The sequence below is a fragment of the Emydura macquarii genome, unplaced genomic scaffold (assembly GCF_026122565.2).
Source record: "Emydura macquarii macquarii isolate MOO-44397 ecotype Brisbane River unplaced genomic scaffold, CSIRO-AGI_Emac_v2 contig_2825, whole genome shotgun sequence".
Lineage (NCBI taxonomy): Eukaryota > Metazoa > Chordata > Testudines > Chelidae > Emydura > Emydura macquarii.
This window is the reverse complement of record NW_027132962.1, coordinates 555,350-574,344: the sequence shown is the minus strand read 5'-3', so window position 1 is coordinate 574,344 and position 18,995 is coordinate 555,350. Positions and strand designations below refer to the sequence as shown.

Here is an 18,995-nt window from a genome sequence, read left to right as displayed (position 1 = left end):
CTTGTAGGCGGCGTGCGTCTCTGTGTCCTGTGGGAGCCGGCAGCGGACTCCATTTCCCAGCATGCCCCGCTCTTCCCCTGCCGTCACCGTGCGTTTAAACGTCGGAGCCCAGCCCCGCCCCGCCCCTCCGGGGATGGCGTCAACCGGGGACGAGTTGTATTCATGAGCCCACCCCCTCGGCTCCTCCCTGGATGCAATGTAAATAGAAGGTTGGGGCTGCTTAATATTCATGAGGCTCCGGGCAGGGTGGGGGGAGGCGGGAAGGCGGCTCCTCTCTCCGTCCCTAATGGCGCTCGCGACAGCTGTGGAGCGCGGCTGAGCCGAGCGTGCGAGCACGGAGCGCGGAGACACCGACCGACGGAATGTTCCCCATTGCTACATAATCCCCTTCTGGAACGCGGGGCCTTTCTCCGTTCTGTTCCTCCTCCTCCCTCCAGCCCCCTCCTCCGGGCTGTGAGCGGCGCTACCCCGGGAAGGAGGCGCCATCCCCAGCCCCCGGGCAATGGAGCCCGCGCAGCAGCGAGCCAGAGAAGCCCCGGCGGCGGCGGGGAGCAGCAGGGGAGAGCAGCCGGGCAGCTCCCCGGGCGGGAGGAGCCGGGCAACGCCGGGCACGGAGAGCGGCGTGGAACAGCAGGGCGGCGCCGAGGCCGGGCAGCTAGAAGGCAAAGCAGCCGGGGCGCCGCGGAGGAGGCGGGGGGCCGCTGGAGGCTTCGCTCCTCACGCTGCGCTGGTGGCCAACGGGACTCAGGCTGCTCCTAGCCGGGGTAGCAGCGCCAACTCCCTGCTGCTGCGGAGGGGGAGGCTGAAGAGGAATCTCTCTGCTGCCGCCGCCGCCTCCTCCTCTTCCTCCTCCTCCCCGGCTGCTCCTACCTCGCTGGGCACCCGCAGCCTGGACAGGAAAACGCTCCTGCTGAAGCCGCCCCGGCAGCTGCAGCCGCTGCAGCCCCCGGAGCGGGACTGGGTGCGGCGGGACCTACAGCGGGGCTGCGTCCATGTCTACGAGCGCCACATGTCCTACCTGCGCCCGGTGCTCTGCACGCTGGAGACCACGGCGGCCGAGGTGGCGGCCCGGCTGCTGCAGCTTGGTCCCCGGGGGGGCACCAGCGTGGTCCGGGTGTTGGGGAAGGCGAGTGCGCAGCCCCAGCACGAAGCGGCAGCTGGCCCGGGAGAGACCCTTTCCGGCGCCGCGGCTGCAGCAGACCCGGGCAGCTTGACACCGCCCGACCCCCCGCCTGTAAGGCAGCAGCGGCCCGAGCACGATGAGAGGCCGAGAAGCCGCCGCGGGACCCGGCACGGGCTGGCCCGGCAGCCGCCGGGCTACAGCGGGGAGGCGGCCCGACCCGGACGCCTAGCACTGAGCGGCAGCGGCGGGGAGGACAGCTGGGCAGATCCCCGGCCGAGTCCTTCGTCCTCCGACTTCAGCCCCAGGGCGCCGCCGCCCGCCGAGCTCTACCTGGCGGGGCCGCCGCTCTCCTGCCCCTCCCTCCTGGGCGAGTTGGGGCTGGCCGGCTCCGACACCGAGAGCTTCAGCCTCAGCCCCAGCGCCGAGAGCGTCTCCGACCGCCTGGATCCTTACAGCAGCGGCGGCGGCGGCTCGTCCTCCTCGGAGGAGCTGGAGGCGGATTCTGCTCCGTTAGCGGGGGAAGGGGCAGGTGTGGGACCGAGCAGGAGCCATCACCGGCCGGGCGAGTTCCCCTCGGTGCCTCCACCTGCCCGTGTAGGGCGTGCGGGAGAGGAGCCCTCCGGGCTGGGGATGGCTGCGGCGGCTCCCGCCGGCTCCAAGTTGTTCCACTTGGGAGGAGAGGCGGGCGCCTCGTCTCCTCTGCCTCCGGCCTTGTACGTGCAGTTCCACGGGGAAACCAGCCGCCGGCTGGAGGCACATGAGAAACCCCTGCAGATCCAGAATGACTACCTCTCCCAGCTGGGCTTCCGGGACCTGTGGAGGGTGCAGGAGGAGGGCATGGACTCGGAGACCGGCTGCCTCATCCGCTTCTATGCAGGTGAGTAAAGGCATGTGCGTGTAACAGGGCTGACTGGGTGCGGGGCCAGCTCTCTGCCTACCAGAAAGACAGACACAAACCCGAGTGTGTGTTAGGAACTTAAACAAATCTGTGGGTAACTGGACACCCCCAGCAGAATACTTTAAAAACCGCACTTATCAACCTGTGGACTACACTTGTTACAGTTGCACCAGAGACATGTTGGGGTAGGCTGTATTTTTATTCCTTCTATTTATATAGGACCCCAAAAGTGCCAGGTGCTTTACAAAGACATGGGCTCTGCCCTGAAAAAGCTTACAATCATTATCTTCTCTTCCATTTATTTGCCTTACCAAATTCTAGATGCCCAGGGATACCCCTCAACCTGATGATTAATGTTCTGGTGTTATTTATATGGCTAGGCTGTCATGAAAACCTATTAATCAACTTTGGCAAAAACCCTTATTATCCAAAGATGGGGCATGTTCTATTTGTGTTCAGAATTTCCTTGATTATACAAAAACTTGCATTATCTGAGCTTATTCAGTGTTTCTGATAATGTTTGGGTCATGAAGGTTGTACTGTATGTAACATTGAAGAGGTTTCCTCCTCCTAAGTGAAATTTACCATCTGCATTTAAGGTTAAATCAGAAGTTTTAATTGTCTTTCTTGTGTCTTCCACAACTCTTTGTTAGGCTGAAAAGGTAAAACAAAATCTCTCTTTAATATTAATTTGCATCACACAAATAGGTTAGTAGTTTACTATACCTGGCTTGCAACTATTTCTTCTTAAAACATGGAACTGAGGGTTAGAGATATGTAGTAAAGATGGATCTTTAAAATTTAACCACTTTAGGCTTGTAATTGTACAGGTGGCATCAGTAATTTCTGTGAGTTGACAAGTGCATATTGCTGAAAGCTAAGTGCTGTATTTACATTTTTTTAAACATTAGCTTTCTTAAAAGCAACTGCAAATTTTTGAGAAGTTTATACAGAACAGGCCTGTATTGAAAGAATGACAGACTATAACCAAAGAAGTACGTATATGCAATGCGAAGTCTTGGTCACACAAATGCAAAACCTTTTTAATTAAACTATTCTGTGTAGCATACCACGCAGAGCTTCGAAAAGTCACTTGTTTTAATTGTCACACTGTAAATATGCAGTATTTTGCACTTGTGATTGTGGTCTTTAAAACATGGGGTGCCAACTGAGTTACTGACCTAATGTAAACTGTCAATCATATAGTTGCATAAACAGTTTAATTTAATTTTCTTATCCATCTTTTTTTTTAAAAAAACCTATTGAACATTCAAATACCCACCATGTATTTGACTATGTGGTTACCTGCAATAAGTGAGTTTATTTCTATGTGCATATCTTCTGTCTTACAGGTTGGTACTATTAGCTGTTTAATAGAAAATGACAGAGACAGCATTTAGGCATAGCCACTATTGGACCTGACTGGACCATGAAACTTGCTTTCTGTTGTGTACTACCTAAAGTACAGTACTGATACAGCAGTTCTTGTGTACTTCAATAAAAGCAAAATGAACACTTTGAGGGGAGTCTACTAAAAGTAATACACCAGATCAGCGCCCCTCCCTTTTCAGGTGGTCTGATGCGTCCCTTCGGTCTCTAGCATGCACAGTAGTAGTGTCTTCACTGCAATTAGTGTATTTCAGTGCAAGAATGGCTGCGAGGGGGATGGATACCTTGGGATCAGAAAGAAAGTTAAAAAGTGTTTCAGGTGGTTGTGTACTGAATGTCTTAACTATGCAATGGGATGGAATAGGTGTTACTGAAGAGAATGTCTTTCATAAATTCATTATTTCCACTCCCACAGTTAAGTGGGAATACATGATCCCAAATGGGGTAGCAAATATGTTCGCACTTTTGTAGACTTCAGACTGCACATTACTTAAATAAAAGTTTTTTAAAATGAATCTTTTGCACTCTTGCTTACACACACTCACATATTTTAACTTTAATGCATGACTATTTTAACTTTTTTTTTTTAAATCCATAGAATGCCAAAGTTCTGAGTCCGTAAATAGTTATTGAGGCATGGAATAATCTTTGTAATTTTATCCACTTGAAATGAAACAGCTTGTAAAAATTGATTTTCCTGGCTTTAAAACAACTTAATAGGATAAATTCATACTATGGAGTATTAAAGCAAACTTAAATTTGAGTTACAGAGTCTCAAATATTGATTAGCATACTGTTCTTGAGCACTTGCAAACTGAGTGAAAGTTTTTTGTTTGAGATTCATATTTCTCAGGATGACCTGTTTTTATAACCAAATTATGAAACTCCTATAATAAGGTGTTTATAATAGAAGGGCTACATTAACTGGCAGCCTAGGACTAGTGATGAAAATAATGGTCAACATTTAATCATACCAACTTCATATAGCAGTCTTGGCTACTTAATTAAATTCTACCTCCCTTTCATACTATTTCTCATACAAACAGGTGTAACAGTAAATGATAGTGGTGAACAGGCAGTAAATGTACCGAGAAACAAGATGGATGAGGTAATAACTTTTGTTAGGCCAGTTTCTGTTGGTGGGAGACACAAGTTTTCAAGCTTACACAGAGCTCTTCTTCAGGTCTGCTAAAAGATACTACCTCACCCACCTTGTCTGTCTAATATCCTGGGATGAACACAGCTACAACAATGCATACAGAAAATGCATAGGACAGAATTAACAAAAATTGGCATAGGGAAGTGTTGAATTCCTCCCCATGCCAGTCTGGTCCCCTGTGTTCTAATGGAGGAGGGTTTTACTTAAAAGGGGTGAAAGGAGGAGAGGCCCCTCACCTTGGATATTTCTGGCTGAGATATGCAGTGTGGTTACAAATGGTGACTCATCAAGACCATTATAGTGGAAGGTTCTGAGGGCTGTTGTGAAACAGTGCACTTCTATTTGCCCTGGCCATCGTTCTTTTGGATGGCACGCCAAAAGATGGAGGTGTTGGTTGCTATCTATCTCCATGGTTTCCTGCAACTACAGTAGGGGAGTGTGTGTTCTTAATCCTGGTCACATATCTTTGCTTCCTTTATATAATAATGTGTGTTACCAAAAGCATGCCTATGCAAAGTGAACATGAATAATAATTTGCATAGTTACTAGGCTGAAACTTACAAGTGTAATGTTGACTAAGGTAGCATGATATTAGCATTCAGGTTTTAATGATCCCACTAACTTCAGGACATGACAAACCCTATTGTCTTGAAAAAAAACAAACCAAACTCAAAGCAAAACTGGGAAAAATTTGAAGAAAAAATGAATATATTTCCCACCTTTAATAAAAAAAATGTTTAATTTAAGAGGAGAAAAGAAGATGCTGTGACACTGATTGCATGTAGCATTCTACTAACGTTTAAGTACGTATTTAAATACCTTTCTCTGTGTGGAATTTAAAAAATAATAAAAGGCAAACAAAATGCAGAATTTTGTTGCTTGACATTTTTATGACCGAGTTCTGTATTCTACATGTAATAAGTAGGAAGCATGTTTACCTTAGCTCGCTTCAAGATGTGGCTTGCACATTTTCATTATTTCTCCATCTCCTTTGCTCCTCCCTTATTTTTAAGATCAGGGCAGTATTTAACTCTTTGTCTTAAGCTCTGTAATGTTTAAAGTTACAGTATAGTTCTATTCTTGAAGTGAAACACATCTTTTTGGCCTGAAGGGCCTGATCCTACTCCCACTGATTTCATTGTGAGCAAAATCAGGCCTTAAGTGACTAGTTATGCACAGTAACTTCGTGCTCTATGGGAATCTGTTTTTTAACAGACTTTTCTCAAAGTCCAAAATATTAAATCTTAACTTAAAAGGATGTGGTTAAATAGCTTTCTGCTGAGGTATAATTTTATTGGATTATGGAACTCAGTAATAATCCATAGTGCAATTATAGTCATGATATTGTAGCTGTGAGACCGATTAGATCAGACTTACTAAATTATTCCTTAAACCATAAGAGTGGCTTTGATCCAACATGTTTTTCTGAACACAAATTATACTGTCCTTTATTGCTGTGTTTAAGAAAAAAAAAATCTTGTGAAACATTCTCCTAGTGGACTTGACTTATTAAATTTTCAGTGCAGACAAAAATGTGCTAGTAGTAGATTTTATTTTTAAAATGAGCAGATCAATGTAGCACTAATCACTTGTTTGAGTTTTTAGCTCAAAAGAGATCTTAAAAGGGTCTCCTTTGATTTATTCACATTGCATTCTGAATCTACATAGTGTAAACAATTTATTATCTGAAAATTTGTCTTATTACAATTGGCATTCTGGGGCTTCTTATTGGCGCTTGCCAAAAAGCTTCATTACTTTTGACCCTGACACTCCGTCTCAGTTGTGAGGATTCCATACTGCTGGTGTCATCGAATATCAGTTTTCAGTAAGATTGCCTATAGGCAGAATACTGAGAAATGCCAGTTGTAATAAATAACTTACTTTTCAAACATGGTTGTGTCGGATCTTATTTGAGAAATGCTTCTTGCCCATGTGACCTTTTAGAAAGCAGTGTTGAGAAAAAGATGTTCAGCTTTATATCAACTTTATTTTGATGTAAAATATGTCAGTGTTCCAGTCTTGTCTCAATTTTGGAAGATTAAGACATTAGTCAACTGGAATGATCTAACTGGATTAAAAATAGCTGGATATTTTAATGTTACTTCAATAACTGACTATGTGGGCAGGAACAGGTTTTAGACACTTAATGTTATGTGCAGGACCCTACCAATTTCATGGCCATGAAAAACGTGTCGTGGACCATGAAATTGGCCCTTCCCTGTGAAATCTGATCTCCTGTGCTGCTGGGAGTGCCCCAGCTGGGGGCCCCTAGCTGTTAGTCCCAGCTGGGCTGGGCCAATCCCAGCAGCACAGGGGAGATCACTCGCCTCCTTGCTGCTTTCAGAGCTCTGAAGGCAACATGGAAGTGAGGGTGGCAATCCTGCTGCCACCCCCCCTCCCCAGCAGGTTTGAGGACCCCCCCCTTTCCAACCCCATTTTGGGTCGGGACCCCTCCCCCCCACAACACTGAAATTTCAGATGAAAACACCTGAAATTGAGAAATTGATCAATTTACATATCCTGTGACTGTGAAATTAACTAGAATAGAATGTGAATTTGGTAGGGCCCTCCTTATGTGGTACATGGGCTTTCTAGAGTGTGGCAAATGTGGAATTGGCTAGACTTACATATGTGTTAGGCACAGAGTCAAAGCCATGATTTTGAAGTTGTGCCCCTTTGTGGTAAAGAGAATGAATAACTTACTACAACTGTAGCAAAATATTGGCCCCTTTTTTCTTTAAGGATCACTAGTGGACTTAAACAGAGTTCACTAAAAACAGAGCATAACCATAAAACTACAACTGTACTATTACACATAAAAATGGGAAATGACTGCCTAGAAAGGAGTACTGCAGAAAGAAATCTGGGGCATAGAGGATCATAAACTAAAGGTGAGTCTACAGCGTTACACTGTTGCAAAAAAACTGAACATCATTCTGAAATGTCTTAGCAGGAGTGTTTTAAGCAAGATACAAGAAGTAAGTCTTCTGCTCTACTCCATGCCGGTTAGGCCTCTGCTGAGTATTGTGTCAAGTTCTGAGCACCACATTTCAGAAAAGTTACGGACAAATTGGAGAGCAACAAAAATGATTAAAGCTCTAGAGAAAATGACCTATAAGGGAAGATTGAAAAGTTTGTGTGTGTTTAGTTTGGAGAAGAAAAGATGAGGGGAGCGTGTTGGGTGAGGGGGGCAGGGAGAAGAGGGGGGTAAGTTTTCAAGGACTTAAAAGGTTGTTACCAGGAGGAGGGAGAAAAATTGTTCTCTTTAACCTCTGAGGATAGGACAACAAGCAATGAGCTTATATTGCGGCAAAGGCAATTTAGGGTGGGCATTAGGAAAAACTTCCTAACTGTCAGGGTAGTTAAACACTGGAATAAATTGCCTAGGAAAGTTGTGGAATCTGTCTAACCTGCTCTTAAAAATTTCCAATGACAAAACACCTGTCGGGGATTGTCTGGGTATTACTCAGTCCTGCCTTGAGTGCAGGGGACTGTACTAGAAGATCTCTTGTGGTCCCTTCCAGTCGTATGATTAAGGTCTCTGTCTTCGGTTTTGCGTCACTGCCTTTGTTTTTAACTATTTTGTTTAATGTAACACACCTCACTTTTTCTAAATATGTCATTTAAGAAGGTGAGCTCTTTGGTGTGTTACATTAAGTAAAAATATCCGACCAACTGCTTTAAAGAAAAAAGAGGTTTTTAACCTGAAGTTTCCTAGATATTGCCTTTGCTTTTGTTTTTCCTTCTTGTTTCTAGCTTGATGTAAATTGTGTGTACTCTGGTCACTTACATAAGAATGGCGGTAGTGCATGAGACCAATGATCCATTTAGTTCAGCATCCAGATCTCTGACAATGGCCTGTGCCAGATGCATCTGACAGTTGGAGGTTTAGGGACATTTGGTTGTGTCCCTGACTGTCTTGGCTAATTGCTATTGATGGATCTGTGCTCCATGAAATTGTGATTCTTTTATGAACCCAGTTATACTTACCTTAAGAGCATCCCTGGCAACAAGTTCCACAGTTGTATTTCTTCATGCAATGCAGTCATTCTTTTTTGTTTGTTTTAAACCTGCTGCCTATTAATTTCATTGGGTGATTCACAGTTCTTGTGTTCTATGAAGGGGTAAATAACACTTCCTTATTCACTTTCTTCACACCATTCATGATTTTTATAAACCTCTATGATATCCTTCCCTTAGTTGCTTGTTTTCTAAGCTAAGCAGTCAGTCTTTTCATCTCGTCATATGGAAATTGTTCCATACCCATATTGTTCTTCTCTGTACTTTTCCCAATTCTAATATATCTTTTTTTGAGATGGGGTGACCAGAACTGCATGCAGTATTCAAGGTGTGAGTGCACCATGGATTTATATAGGGATGTTAGATAAGTCAGAAAATATATTCCTTTCTTGATGGTTCCTAACACAGTTAGCTTTTTTGGGGAGGACTACTACAGCACATTAAGTGTTGTTTTTCAGAGAACTATCCACGATGACTCCAAAATCTTCCTTGAGTGGTAAGAGCTAATTTAGACCTGGTAATTTTGTATGTATAGTTGGGATTATGTTTTTCAATGTGCATTACTTTGCACTTGTTGGCATTGAATTTCATCTGTCATTTTCTTGCTCAAGTCACCCAGTTTTGTGAGATCCTTTTGTAACTCTTTTCAGCCAGCTTTGGACTTAACTATCTTGAGTAGTTTTGTATCGCTTGCAAATTTTGCCACCTCTGTTTACCCCTTTCCAGGTCATTTATGAATATGTTGAACAGCAGAGTTTCCAGTATGGATCCTTGGAGTACCTGGGATCCTGCTATTTACCTCTACCCACTGTGAAAACGGACCACTCATTCCTACTCTTTGTTTCCTGTCTTTTAATTAGTTACTGATCCATAAGAAGACCTTTCCTCTTATTCTGTGACTGCTTACTTTGCTTAAGAGCCTTCTGTGAGGGACAATGGCTTTCTGAAAGTCCAAGTATGCTTTATCTATTGGATCACCCTTGTCCACATGCTTGTTGATTCCCTCAGAGAATTCTAATAGATTGGCAAGGCATGTTTTCCCTTTACAAAAGCCACATTGACTCTTGCCCAACATACTGTGTTGATCTGTCTGATCATTTTGTTCTTTATTATAGTTTCAACTAGTTTGCCAGATATTAACATTAGGCTTACTGGCCTATAATTGCCAGGATTCCTTCTGGAATCTTTTTTAAAAAAATAGATGCTACATTAGCCATCATCCAATCATCTTGTACAGAAGCTGATTTAAGCTATAGGGTTACATTCAGCAGTTAGTAATTCTACAATTTCATATTTAAATTCCTTCAGAACTCTTGGGTCAATACCATCTGGTCCTGGTGACTTTTTATTGTTTAATTTATCAATTTGTTCTGAAACTGTCTCTATTGACACCTCAATATGGGACAGTTGCACAGATCTATCACCTAAAAAGAATAATTTTGGTATGGGGATTCCTGCAGTGAAGACGGGATGCAAAGAATTCATTCATCTTCTCCAACAGCTGTCTTCTCCTTGAGTGCTTCTTTAGCACCTTTATTGTCCATTAGCCTCACAGGCTGTTTGACAGGCTTTTTGCTTTTGATGTACTTAATTTTTTTTGCCCTTAATTTTTGTGTTCTTAGCTAGTTGCTCTTAAAATTTGTTCTTGATCTGCCTTATTATACTTTTATTTGACTTGCCAGAATTTATGCTCCTTTCTGTATTCCTTACTAGGATTTGACTTCCAATTCTTAAAGGATGACTTTTTGCCTCTGACTTCCTCTTTTTCTCTGCTCTTGAGCCATGGTGGCATTTTTTTTTTTTGTCTTTTTTTTTTTTTTTTTTTTAATTTGGGATATATATTTAGTTTGAGCCTGGTGATTTTTGGCTTATAGTGTTTTTAAATAGTCTCTGTGCAGTTTGCATGCATTTCACCCTTGTGAGTAAAGGACACATTTGTATCTCATGCAGTAGGGGAAAACACTTTTGTAAATCCTCACACCTCAGTGAGACCAGACCCCATTAATCTTGTTTGAATCTGAAACATTTAATCTCGGTATGCCTCAGTCCACCTCCTGAAGTTACATTTGCAAGTTAAAATGACTGAATCACTATTAGTTTGCACTAATTCAGTTGATGTAAAGACTTAGTCAGGTAGTTTGTGTTGTGAAGCTAAGGTTACAGTACGAACAGGCCTTTCAAATAGTGGAGGAGAAGCCAGCCACACTGATAACATTGGAATGCTGTTGTAGCTTGAGTTGGTATGTAACAGCTGCAAGTCCCATAGTGCTTACAACTTGTTTTTAAGTACATTTTAAATACTGCTATATTCCGTAAATATTTAGCACTTCAATTAGAATGTTTAGGTGCTGAATTTCACTAGTGATGCAGTATGGAACATAGTATTCTTTTTCTTCATGTTTCTTCAAGCTTTCTTACACTGTAAATATCTGAGATTCTGACTCACCCTTCTCCAAATCCCAAAAGCTCTCACTTTTGTAGTTATGTGCATAAACCCAATCTTGATGATGGTATCATTGATGTACTTAAAAACCCTCTGCAATTAAAACATCCATCTGTTCCATTAGAAGCCCCATACAATCTGTCAAAGGGGAACACAGCCTCATAAAGGCACTAGCAATGGGGCAAAAGGAAACTAAAGCCTTTATGCAAAATAATATTAGTGACTGGCTTTTATTGACTGAGAAGTCTTTAGCTTTGATCTAATGAGACAATGTAAAGGAAGTTTCTTTATTGTATAATTAGTCTTAAACAGCTGTAGTGCATGCTTCTGTGGGGTTATCTTAAAATGACTTCTTTCTGGAAAATGTAGACCGTGTACTTTTTCACTGTTTTCCACTTTATCTTAACAAATCCTTGAGTGTTGGAAATCCAAGAGAGAACATCATGTTGGATTAAATAGTTTAGTTTTGAAGTATACTTTCACTTCAAATTACTGGCAAGTCAACCTCTTGCACTTTCCTGTGGCTTTAAAGATCAGTCAATTAGAAGAAATTAATTGACAAGATATTTTTATTCCTTAAGTGAGAATTTTAAAAATCCAGTTTACTTAAACCGGCAGCAGAGGCACATCTCATGCCCTTTTCTTGTTTTGGACAGTGAAAATGAATGGAAAGATGTTTTTGTTTTATTAACAGCACAAAGCAATGTTTGTGGGCTGGAAATGAATAACAATATTTTGTCCAGTTGAAATTCCAGGGGGAATTTAGGCAGGCAGAATATCTATCCAAATAGTAGTCTTTTTTATTATTTAGTTATTTAGCACATTTATTCTTGCGTGTTTTTAATTAAAAACAAACAAACAAAACAACCTTAACTTCTGGGCCAAAAATGCAGGTTGTGCACCTTGAATAACCCTTGCAGGACTTTTGTTATGTTTGAATTGGGAGCAGAGTGCTCTATGCCATTGGAGTCCAAGGCAAAAAATTCTTCGGTTCAAATGGGAACAGATTTTGGCAGTTGGGGCTTATTCCAACTCCCGTGGGAATTGAATCAAGCCTTCAGTGAGCAGACTGATGCTTCCTCCATGTTAACATCTTTTAAAGGCTAATTTTTGGATAGCTTACCTGGCAGCCATTTAAAAGCACAGTTCCAGCTTCCTGGTTTTTCTTATGAGAGAAATGTGACCCACTTCCACCACCCAACTTACTATTAATATACTTCATTTAAAAAAAAAAAAACAAAAAACCACAAACCAACCCTCTATAATGAATATTTTTGAACTCTTACAAAGTTTTTGGCCTTCAGAAACTTTGGGGCAATCGGCTTATTCTAATGGTAAACTACCTTCCATGGGATGTTAATACACAATCTATCACTTGCTTGTTCATTTTGAAATGCTTTATTTAGTGCTTTATGCTCTTTGGGCTTCAAATATAACAGTGTAATATAGGACTTGCCTTCCAAATATCATGTAAAAATCCAATGAGTACTTTTTTTCCCTCCAATTGGTGTAGCTAAACCCACATGGACTGCGGTCATTCAGCACTGAAGTTGAAGGTGTTAAGTTACTTAAACCACAGTTTCAGTTTTTATTTTGTGGCATAATAAAGTTAAATATACTAATCTATTCTTTTACCACAAAGCATGTTATGTTATAAATATAAACTACATTACACATGCATACAATGAACAGCATCAATTGCTGCTGGAATGTGACAGCTGTTTTAACAGCACAAAGCAACACTTGTGGGCTGGAAATGAATAACAATCCTATGTCTAGTTGAAATTCCAGGGGTAATTTTGGTAGGCAGAATAACCATCCAAACTGTAATTTGCTATAATGCCCATGCTAATGTACCTTTTTTGAAAAATAACAATAACTGTGATCCCATGTTGAATCTTAACTGTAAGATAGTACGGCTTCTTCCTCAACAATGCCATGCACCTGGATTTACAACCTGGATTTTCTTTTGTGATCTCCCATTCCAGTACTAACTAGACCTGACCCTGTTCAGTTAAGACGTTGTGTCGTCACAACTGTAGGTAGTGTGGCTGCAGATATAACAAATTTGGAAGAATTCGAATAAAGCAAACCATCTTTCCCTCCATTTTTAAAAACGTTGCTACTTGAATAATCATAGAATATTAGAGTTGGAAGGGACCTCAGGAGGTCATCTAGTCCAACCCCTTGCTCAAAGCAGGACCAACCCCAGCTAAATCATCCCTGCCAGGGCTTTGTTAAGCCGCAGCTTAAAAACCTCTAAAGATGGAGATTCTTCCACCTCCCTAGGCAACCCATTCCAGTGCTTCACCACCTCCTAGTGAAAAACTTTTTCCTAATGTCCAACCTAGACCTCCCCCACTGCAACTTGAGACCATTGCTCCTTGTTTTGTCATCTGCCACCACTAAGAACAGCCTAGCTCCATCCTCCCTGGAACCCCCTTTCAGGTAGTTAAAGGCTGCTATCAAATCCCCCCTCACTCTTCTCTTTTGCAGACTAAACAAGCCTAGTTCCCTCAGCCTCTCTACATAAGTCTTGTGCTCCAGCCCCCTAATCATTTTTGTTGCCCTCTGCTGGACTCTCTCCAACTTCTCCACATCCTTTTTGTAGTGGGGGGGCCCAAAACTGGACACAATACTCCAAATGCGGCCTCACCAATGCCGAATAGAGGGGAATCATCACTTCCCGCGATTGCTGGCAGTGCTCCTACTAATGCAGCCCAATATGCTATTAGCCTTCTTGACAACCAGGGCATACTGCTGACTCATATCCAGCTTCTTATCCACTGTTATCCCAAGTCCTTTTCTGCAGAACTGCTGCCTAGCCAGTCTGTAGCTGTGCATCGGATTCTTCCATCCTAAGTGGAGGACTCTGCACTTGTCCTTGTTGAACCTCATTAGATTTCTTTTGGCTCAATCCTCCAATTTGTCTAGGTCACTCTGCATCCTATTCCTACCTTCCAGGGTATCTACTACTCCCCCTAGCTTAGTGTCATCTGTAAACTTGCTGAGGGTGCAATCTACCCCATCCTCCAGATCATTAATGAAGATGCTGAACAAAACCAGCTCCAGGACCAACCCCTGGGGCACTCCACTTGTGACCTGCTGCCAGCTAGACATGGAGCCATTGATCACTACTCATTTGAGCCCAATGATCTAGCCAGTTCTCTATCCATTTTATAGTCCATTCATCCAACCCATACTTCTTTAACTTGCTGATAAGAATACTGTGAGAGACCATATCAAAAGCTTTGCTAAAGTCAAGGTATAATGTTGCATTTAAATAGAAACAATCTGTCTCTAAAATCAACATGATGTTGCCTGGAGTGAGGAATTGCTGAATTTGAAAATGCAGCACACCTGTCCTGCAGATTTTCTAGTGCTAGGGAACTAAAACTTCTCCCAACTGGGTTTTGTGGCCTTGGATTGATTTGATTTACTTTTTTTGCTGAAAATATTCATTTCCCAAATGTGGTCAAGAATTCCTTAATATGAGACAGTTGACAATTTGTTTTTACACAGTTGGTAAAACTTTCAAACCAATATTCAGAAGTAGAAATCTTTTAAATTGCATTTAATTGTACTATTTTCACTCTTTTGTTCTTACCCTAAAAACCATACTATACATGTGCCCTTGTCTTTCTAGACAAAGTGTGTGAATTATGCATGAAACTGACCTCTGGCTTAAGTGTGTATAACTCCATCTGGGAGTTGTCAAAGGTGAATTTGGTCCTGTAATTCGTATTCCCGAGATCAGACACTGAATGACTAATAGCCCGAAGTCAGTATTTCACTTGACTTTCTTGGCCTTTGGATCAGGCCCATAGTCAGGTTGACAATTTTCTGGGAAAAACTAGTTTAGGACACAGTGCTGATAAATACCAGTTTAAGCCCAGTTCACACTGGGAAACTGGGGAAAAAATAATTGCATCAATGTCCAGCAAGTTCAGCAAGCACAGAACAAATCTTTTCAGACTTTGGGGATCTCCATTCAAAACTGAGGAATAGGCTCTGTCTATCCACTACATCAAAGTTGGTCGTCTGTTACAGAATGTTACATGGCCAAATGGACCTGGACTGGCAGTCTGCAACTCTGCATGCTTCTGATTGCTTAATGCTTCAAGCCTACAACTCTGAATTATTGTCATTTTCATATAATCAAATGCTTTTGAGTTTTGTAGATGTACTACTGAAATTGAAATGAGTCATGTGTATAACTTTCTTGAGAAAAATACCAAAACAAAATGTATTCAGACATTCCAATGCTCAGTATTATTAAATATTAGTATTATGCCCACTGCAGTTCTACTTTTTATTTGTGCAAACCTCCATCTACAAATCTGTCTTTTATGTAACCACAACTTGAATACATTACTAAAACTAATGTAATGTGGTGTCCATTAACAAAACAGTTTTAAAAATAGAAAATGTCTTAAGGTTGGACTAATTTAGTTTTTCATGGGGGCAGTAAAAACCATGAATTTTACCTAGTAAAAGCCACCTCTGGTAAATACCATGCCAACCCCGCCCAGAGTTCTCAACCAAAAACAAAACACAAAAAAATCCTCAACCTCCACAGCTGCCACCTCTTCTTCTCCCCCCCCTCCCCCCGCACCATTTTCCAAAATTCTCACTTCTGTGTTTAGCTGCCCTTCCTAGAGTTGTAGGATCAACATGTCTTTTTAAGTGTACTTATTTTGGGAACATCTTTTAAACACCAGACTCTCATAACAGATTTCTTTCCTATAAGAGAAATATTGTTTTAAAAACTTTCTTGAACATAAATGTTTTTCCACTGAGAGAGTGGAATGGAATAGAGCTATTGCAGGATAATAATTTGTTGCTCTTCTGTGAATGTTGAGGAGCAGCCGAATATTTATTGGATATGAACCTTTATCTAAGCCAAGTAATGTATTTCATCAAGGATCTGAGATATCCATTCTGCTACAGTACAAAGCAATTTTTGAATCAGATTATGCTTTGACTATAAATAAACCTAGGTCTTGCTGTCCCCTCATCCATTCATGCATGTAACTCAGATTATTAAGGAGTTAGATATTTTCTCCTTCCTCTGCATATGCACCATGTGTCTAAAAACCAGTGAGGTAGTAGCGTAGGTTCAATCCCCAAATGAGGATATTAGGAGGGAAAGATGATGATCCCTTTTCTGTAGGTCACCTGTAGCTGTATTGGGCTCTCTATGCCTCAGGGTAGGGAATAGGGGTCATAAGTCTTTTTCCATTCTGTTTCCAGGTTTATATTGAAGCAAATTAATTCAGCTCCTTTAACCCATTCCTTACTTCTGAAAGCGCTCAAACTGTTGTGCTAACTTTATTTGAAAAGACTTGGATGGATCCCAAGAGGTGCTTGAATATTTGCTGCTGCTTTCAGAATCAGGCCCTAAAGCAGTAGACCTAATATGCATAAAATCTCTTAAACATAATTGATGCTTTTAAAGATATATTATATAATCTGAATGCAGGCTGGTTTATCTGTTTATATCCCAAGTAGGAATCCCGTTTTGACCCAAAGGGAATGTGATAGTAAGACCTACCTATAACTAAAATAAATGGAGGACCTCTCCCTTTCTAGTGGGTATTCTAGTCAAAGCAGAATTGTTGTAAACACATTAGAAGATAGGAGCACTTTGTAATTCTAATTTCTATAACTTCAGTTACTCAAGACAATACCCACCCTGTTTCCTTATTTTAGTGAGGAAAAGTTATGCATTTGTGTTGTGCTTGAGTTGCTTAAACAGCATCTTGATACTTAGTTTGATACGTCTTTTTTGCTTAGAGGTAAATAAAGTAGAAAAATCAAAACCTCGTATGAATTATTACTTGATTTTTATGTGGACCACAGATGGCCTTTAATGTGAAATTTATTGGGAACCTTATATAGTTTTAACGTTTAAAGATTAATCAAGTCATAGAGGCAGTCTCCTAACTAGACCTTTTATGTAGTGATATTTCTTCTTTGACAAGTAAACACTTTTGGTCTTTCTCACTCAACCCCAACAGAGAGTCTCTTGAAGCAAATTATAATCGGATGGAAAAGAGGAAGCAGTATTTTTAGACTACATTAAGGTTGTGATTCAAAACTGTGTAAATGTAAACTAAAAGTAGATTTTTAACTTTTGCACAAGTTAGCAGCGTGATCGCTCATTGTAGAGCTGACTACTTATTGTAGGATGCATAGGGACTAAATTGACTCGAAAAAAGAGTAATGTGGCATTGTCCATGGTACTTTCTGCTGTACGTTACGCAGAGCAATAAGTCATAGTCATCAGTCATAGCCTTTTTTGATAAGTAAGGACTTGAATCTTCTGATATTTGTGAAACTGGATTGTATCCTGTGTGGCTTCCATGTACTGGCTGGAGGGCTGATATCACACTGAAGCTTATTTTCTGGATCAGGCTCCTTCTCCTTTATCTACTGCCCAAGTTTGGGATGGTTCACGTCTGTAACACATCAGAGATGTACCCCCCCATCACATAATGTTAATCATAATCTGAGCAGTTTCAGATTGAAGGTGAAGATGGCTGCAATCTGGGCTCTTGACAAGATGCCAGTGTTGCTTTTAGCTGATGGAACAACTTGAATACCTCTGCCTTATAGGCATATATCAGTTTTGAGACTAGTGTGGAGTTTTTTTTTTCTGATGCACTTCCCATCTACCATGGTGGTGTTGATGGATTATGTGCAGGCTTCCCTAGCTCACAACTTTACTAAACTTGTAAGTAAGTGGTTTGTCCTCCAAGGAGCCTTTGGGTGTTAAGTATCCAAGCTTTGAGCTCATATCTTGGGGTTTTGTTTTTTTTTCTGTCAAGCAAGCTTACCTATATGCCTTGGCATTTTGTTTTGCAAGGCTACATGCACAACAGTAGCCCTAAATCATAATCTGATAGGGAAGATTTGTTCTAAAAGAATTAACATCAGACACTTGGAAGTCTTCAGTTGAAGGCCAGAATTCTGAACTGTAGATGACGGTGAAAAAGAGAGAATTTTGGGGTTGTCTACATAGACATAGCACTACATAGACATGGTAGTATTTGTGATACTTTACGAGCAGTGGCTCACTGAAATGTAAGATGTTAACAGCCATAGATTGTGTTGTGGTTCTTAAAGCCCTAAAACTCCAAAAATACTTGACCTTCAAAACATTTTTGTAAAGTAGGTATGAAAGAGGTGGAGGCTGGTGTTGCCAGAGAGAAGAGTAAATGCTATTGGATTGGCAGCAGAAATATTTCAATATTTCAATGTTTTAAGATTGATTTTAAATTTGTATGTCCCTTGGTTCTTAATTGTCTGATATAATACTACAGTCTCAACCTCCACTGCAGTTTAAGCTTATTTTTCTTGGTAACATGTGTGACTAACTTCTATTAATGGGGAGGATTTTCTTTGCTGCCGAATCGATGTCTAATGTTGCAGGCTTGGATAATTTTCCAGTGGCTAGACAGCTGCCCTCTGCTGTTTTGTTTTGGTATAGATAGTGAAGTGTCTGCCTCTGATTCGTGAGTGGTGGTGCTGTTGAGTTAAGTCAACATGATTTGAGTCTAGTCAGTCACTGGAACTGAAATCTTGGGGGGTTTTTTTAGTTCTGTTTTCCCCCATTGATAACTGAGTGTTGAGAATTGTATGCTGTTCATGAAAAAATTAGTTTTCTATGAGAGAATAGTGAATACATTCGCACCAAAAATCAGTAAAAGTTTCTATAGCTCGGAGATAAACTTTTTCCCTTCCGTCACATTCATTGTCCATTCTATGTGCACATGGGTCCCAGCTATGTGCTGATTAGGCTGCAGGTTGAGAACTCTCCAGGTCCCTTCCAGTCCTATGATTCTGAGATTCTGTGAAGGTCTGACACACACCTCCTTTAGATAATCAGAGGTACTGGTCTTGTAGGTTTGGAAATGTTTCTTCAGGGTTTTCAAACCCTGTATACTGACTTGAAAGGCTT

At 41.5% G+C, this 18,995-nt stretch overlaps 1 protein-coding gene across 1 annotated transcript in view; it reads left to right on the top strand.

Annotated features, from left to right (window-relative positions):
* Nucleotides 1-291: 291 nt before the first annotated feature.
* PHLPP1 (PH domain and leucine rich repeat protein phosphatase 1) overlaps nt 292-18,995 on the top strand; it is a 206,999-nt gene continuing 188,295 nt past the window's right edge. The window contains exon 1 of the mRNA XM_067567910.1: nt 292-2,000. Coding sequence (XP_067424011.1) covers nt 503-2,000 — 1,498 coding nt within the window. The 5' untranslated portion in view covers nt 292-502. The remainder of the gene's footprint in view (nt 2,001-18,995) is intronic.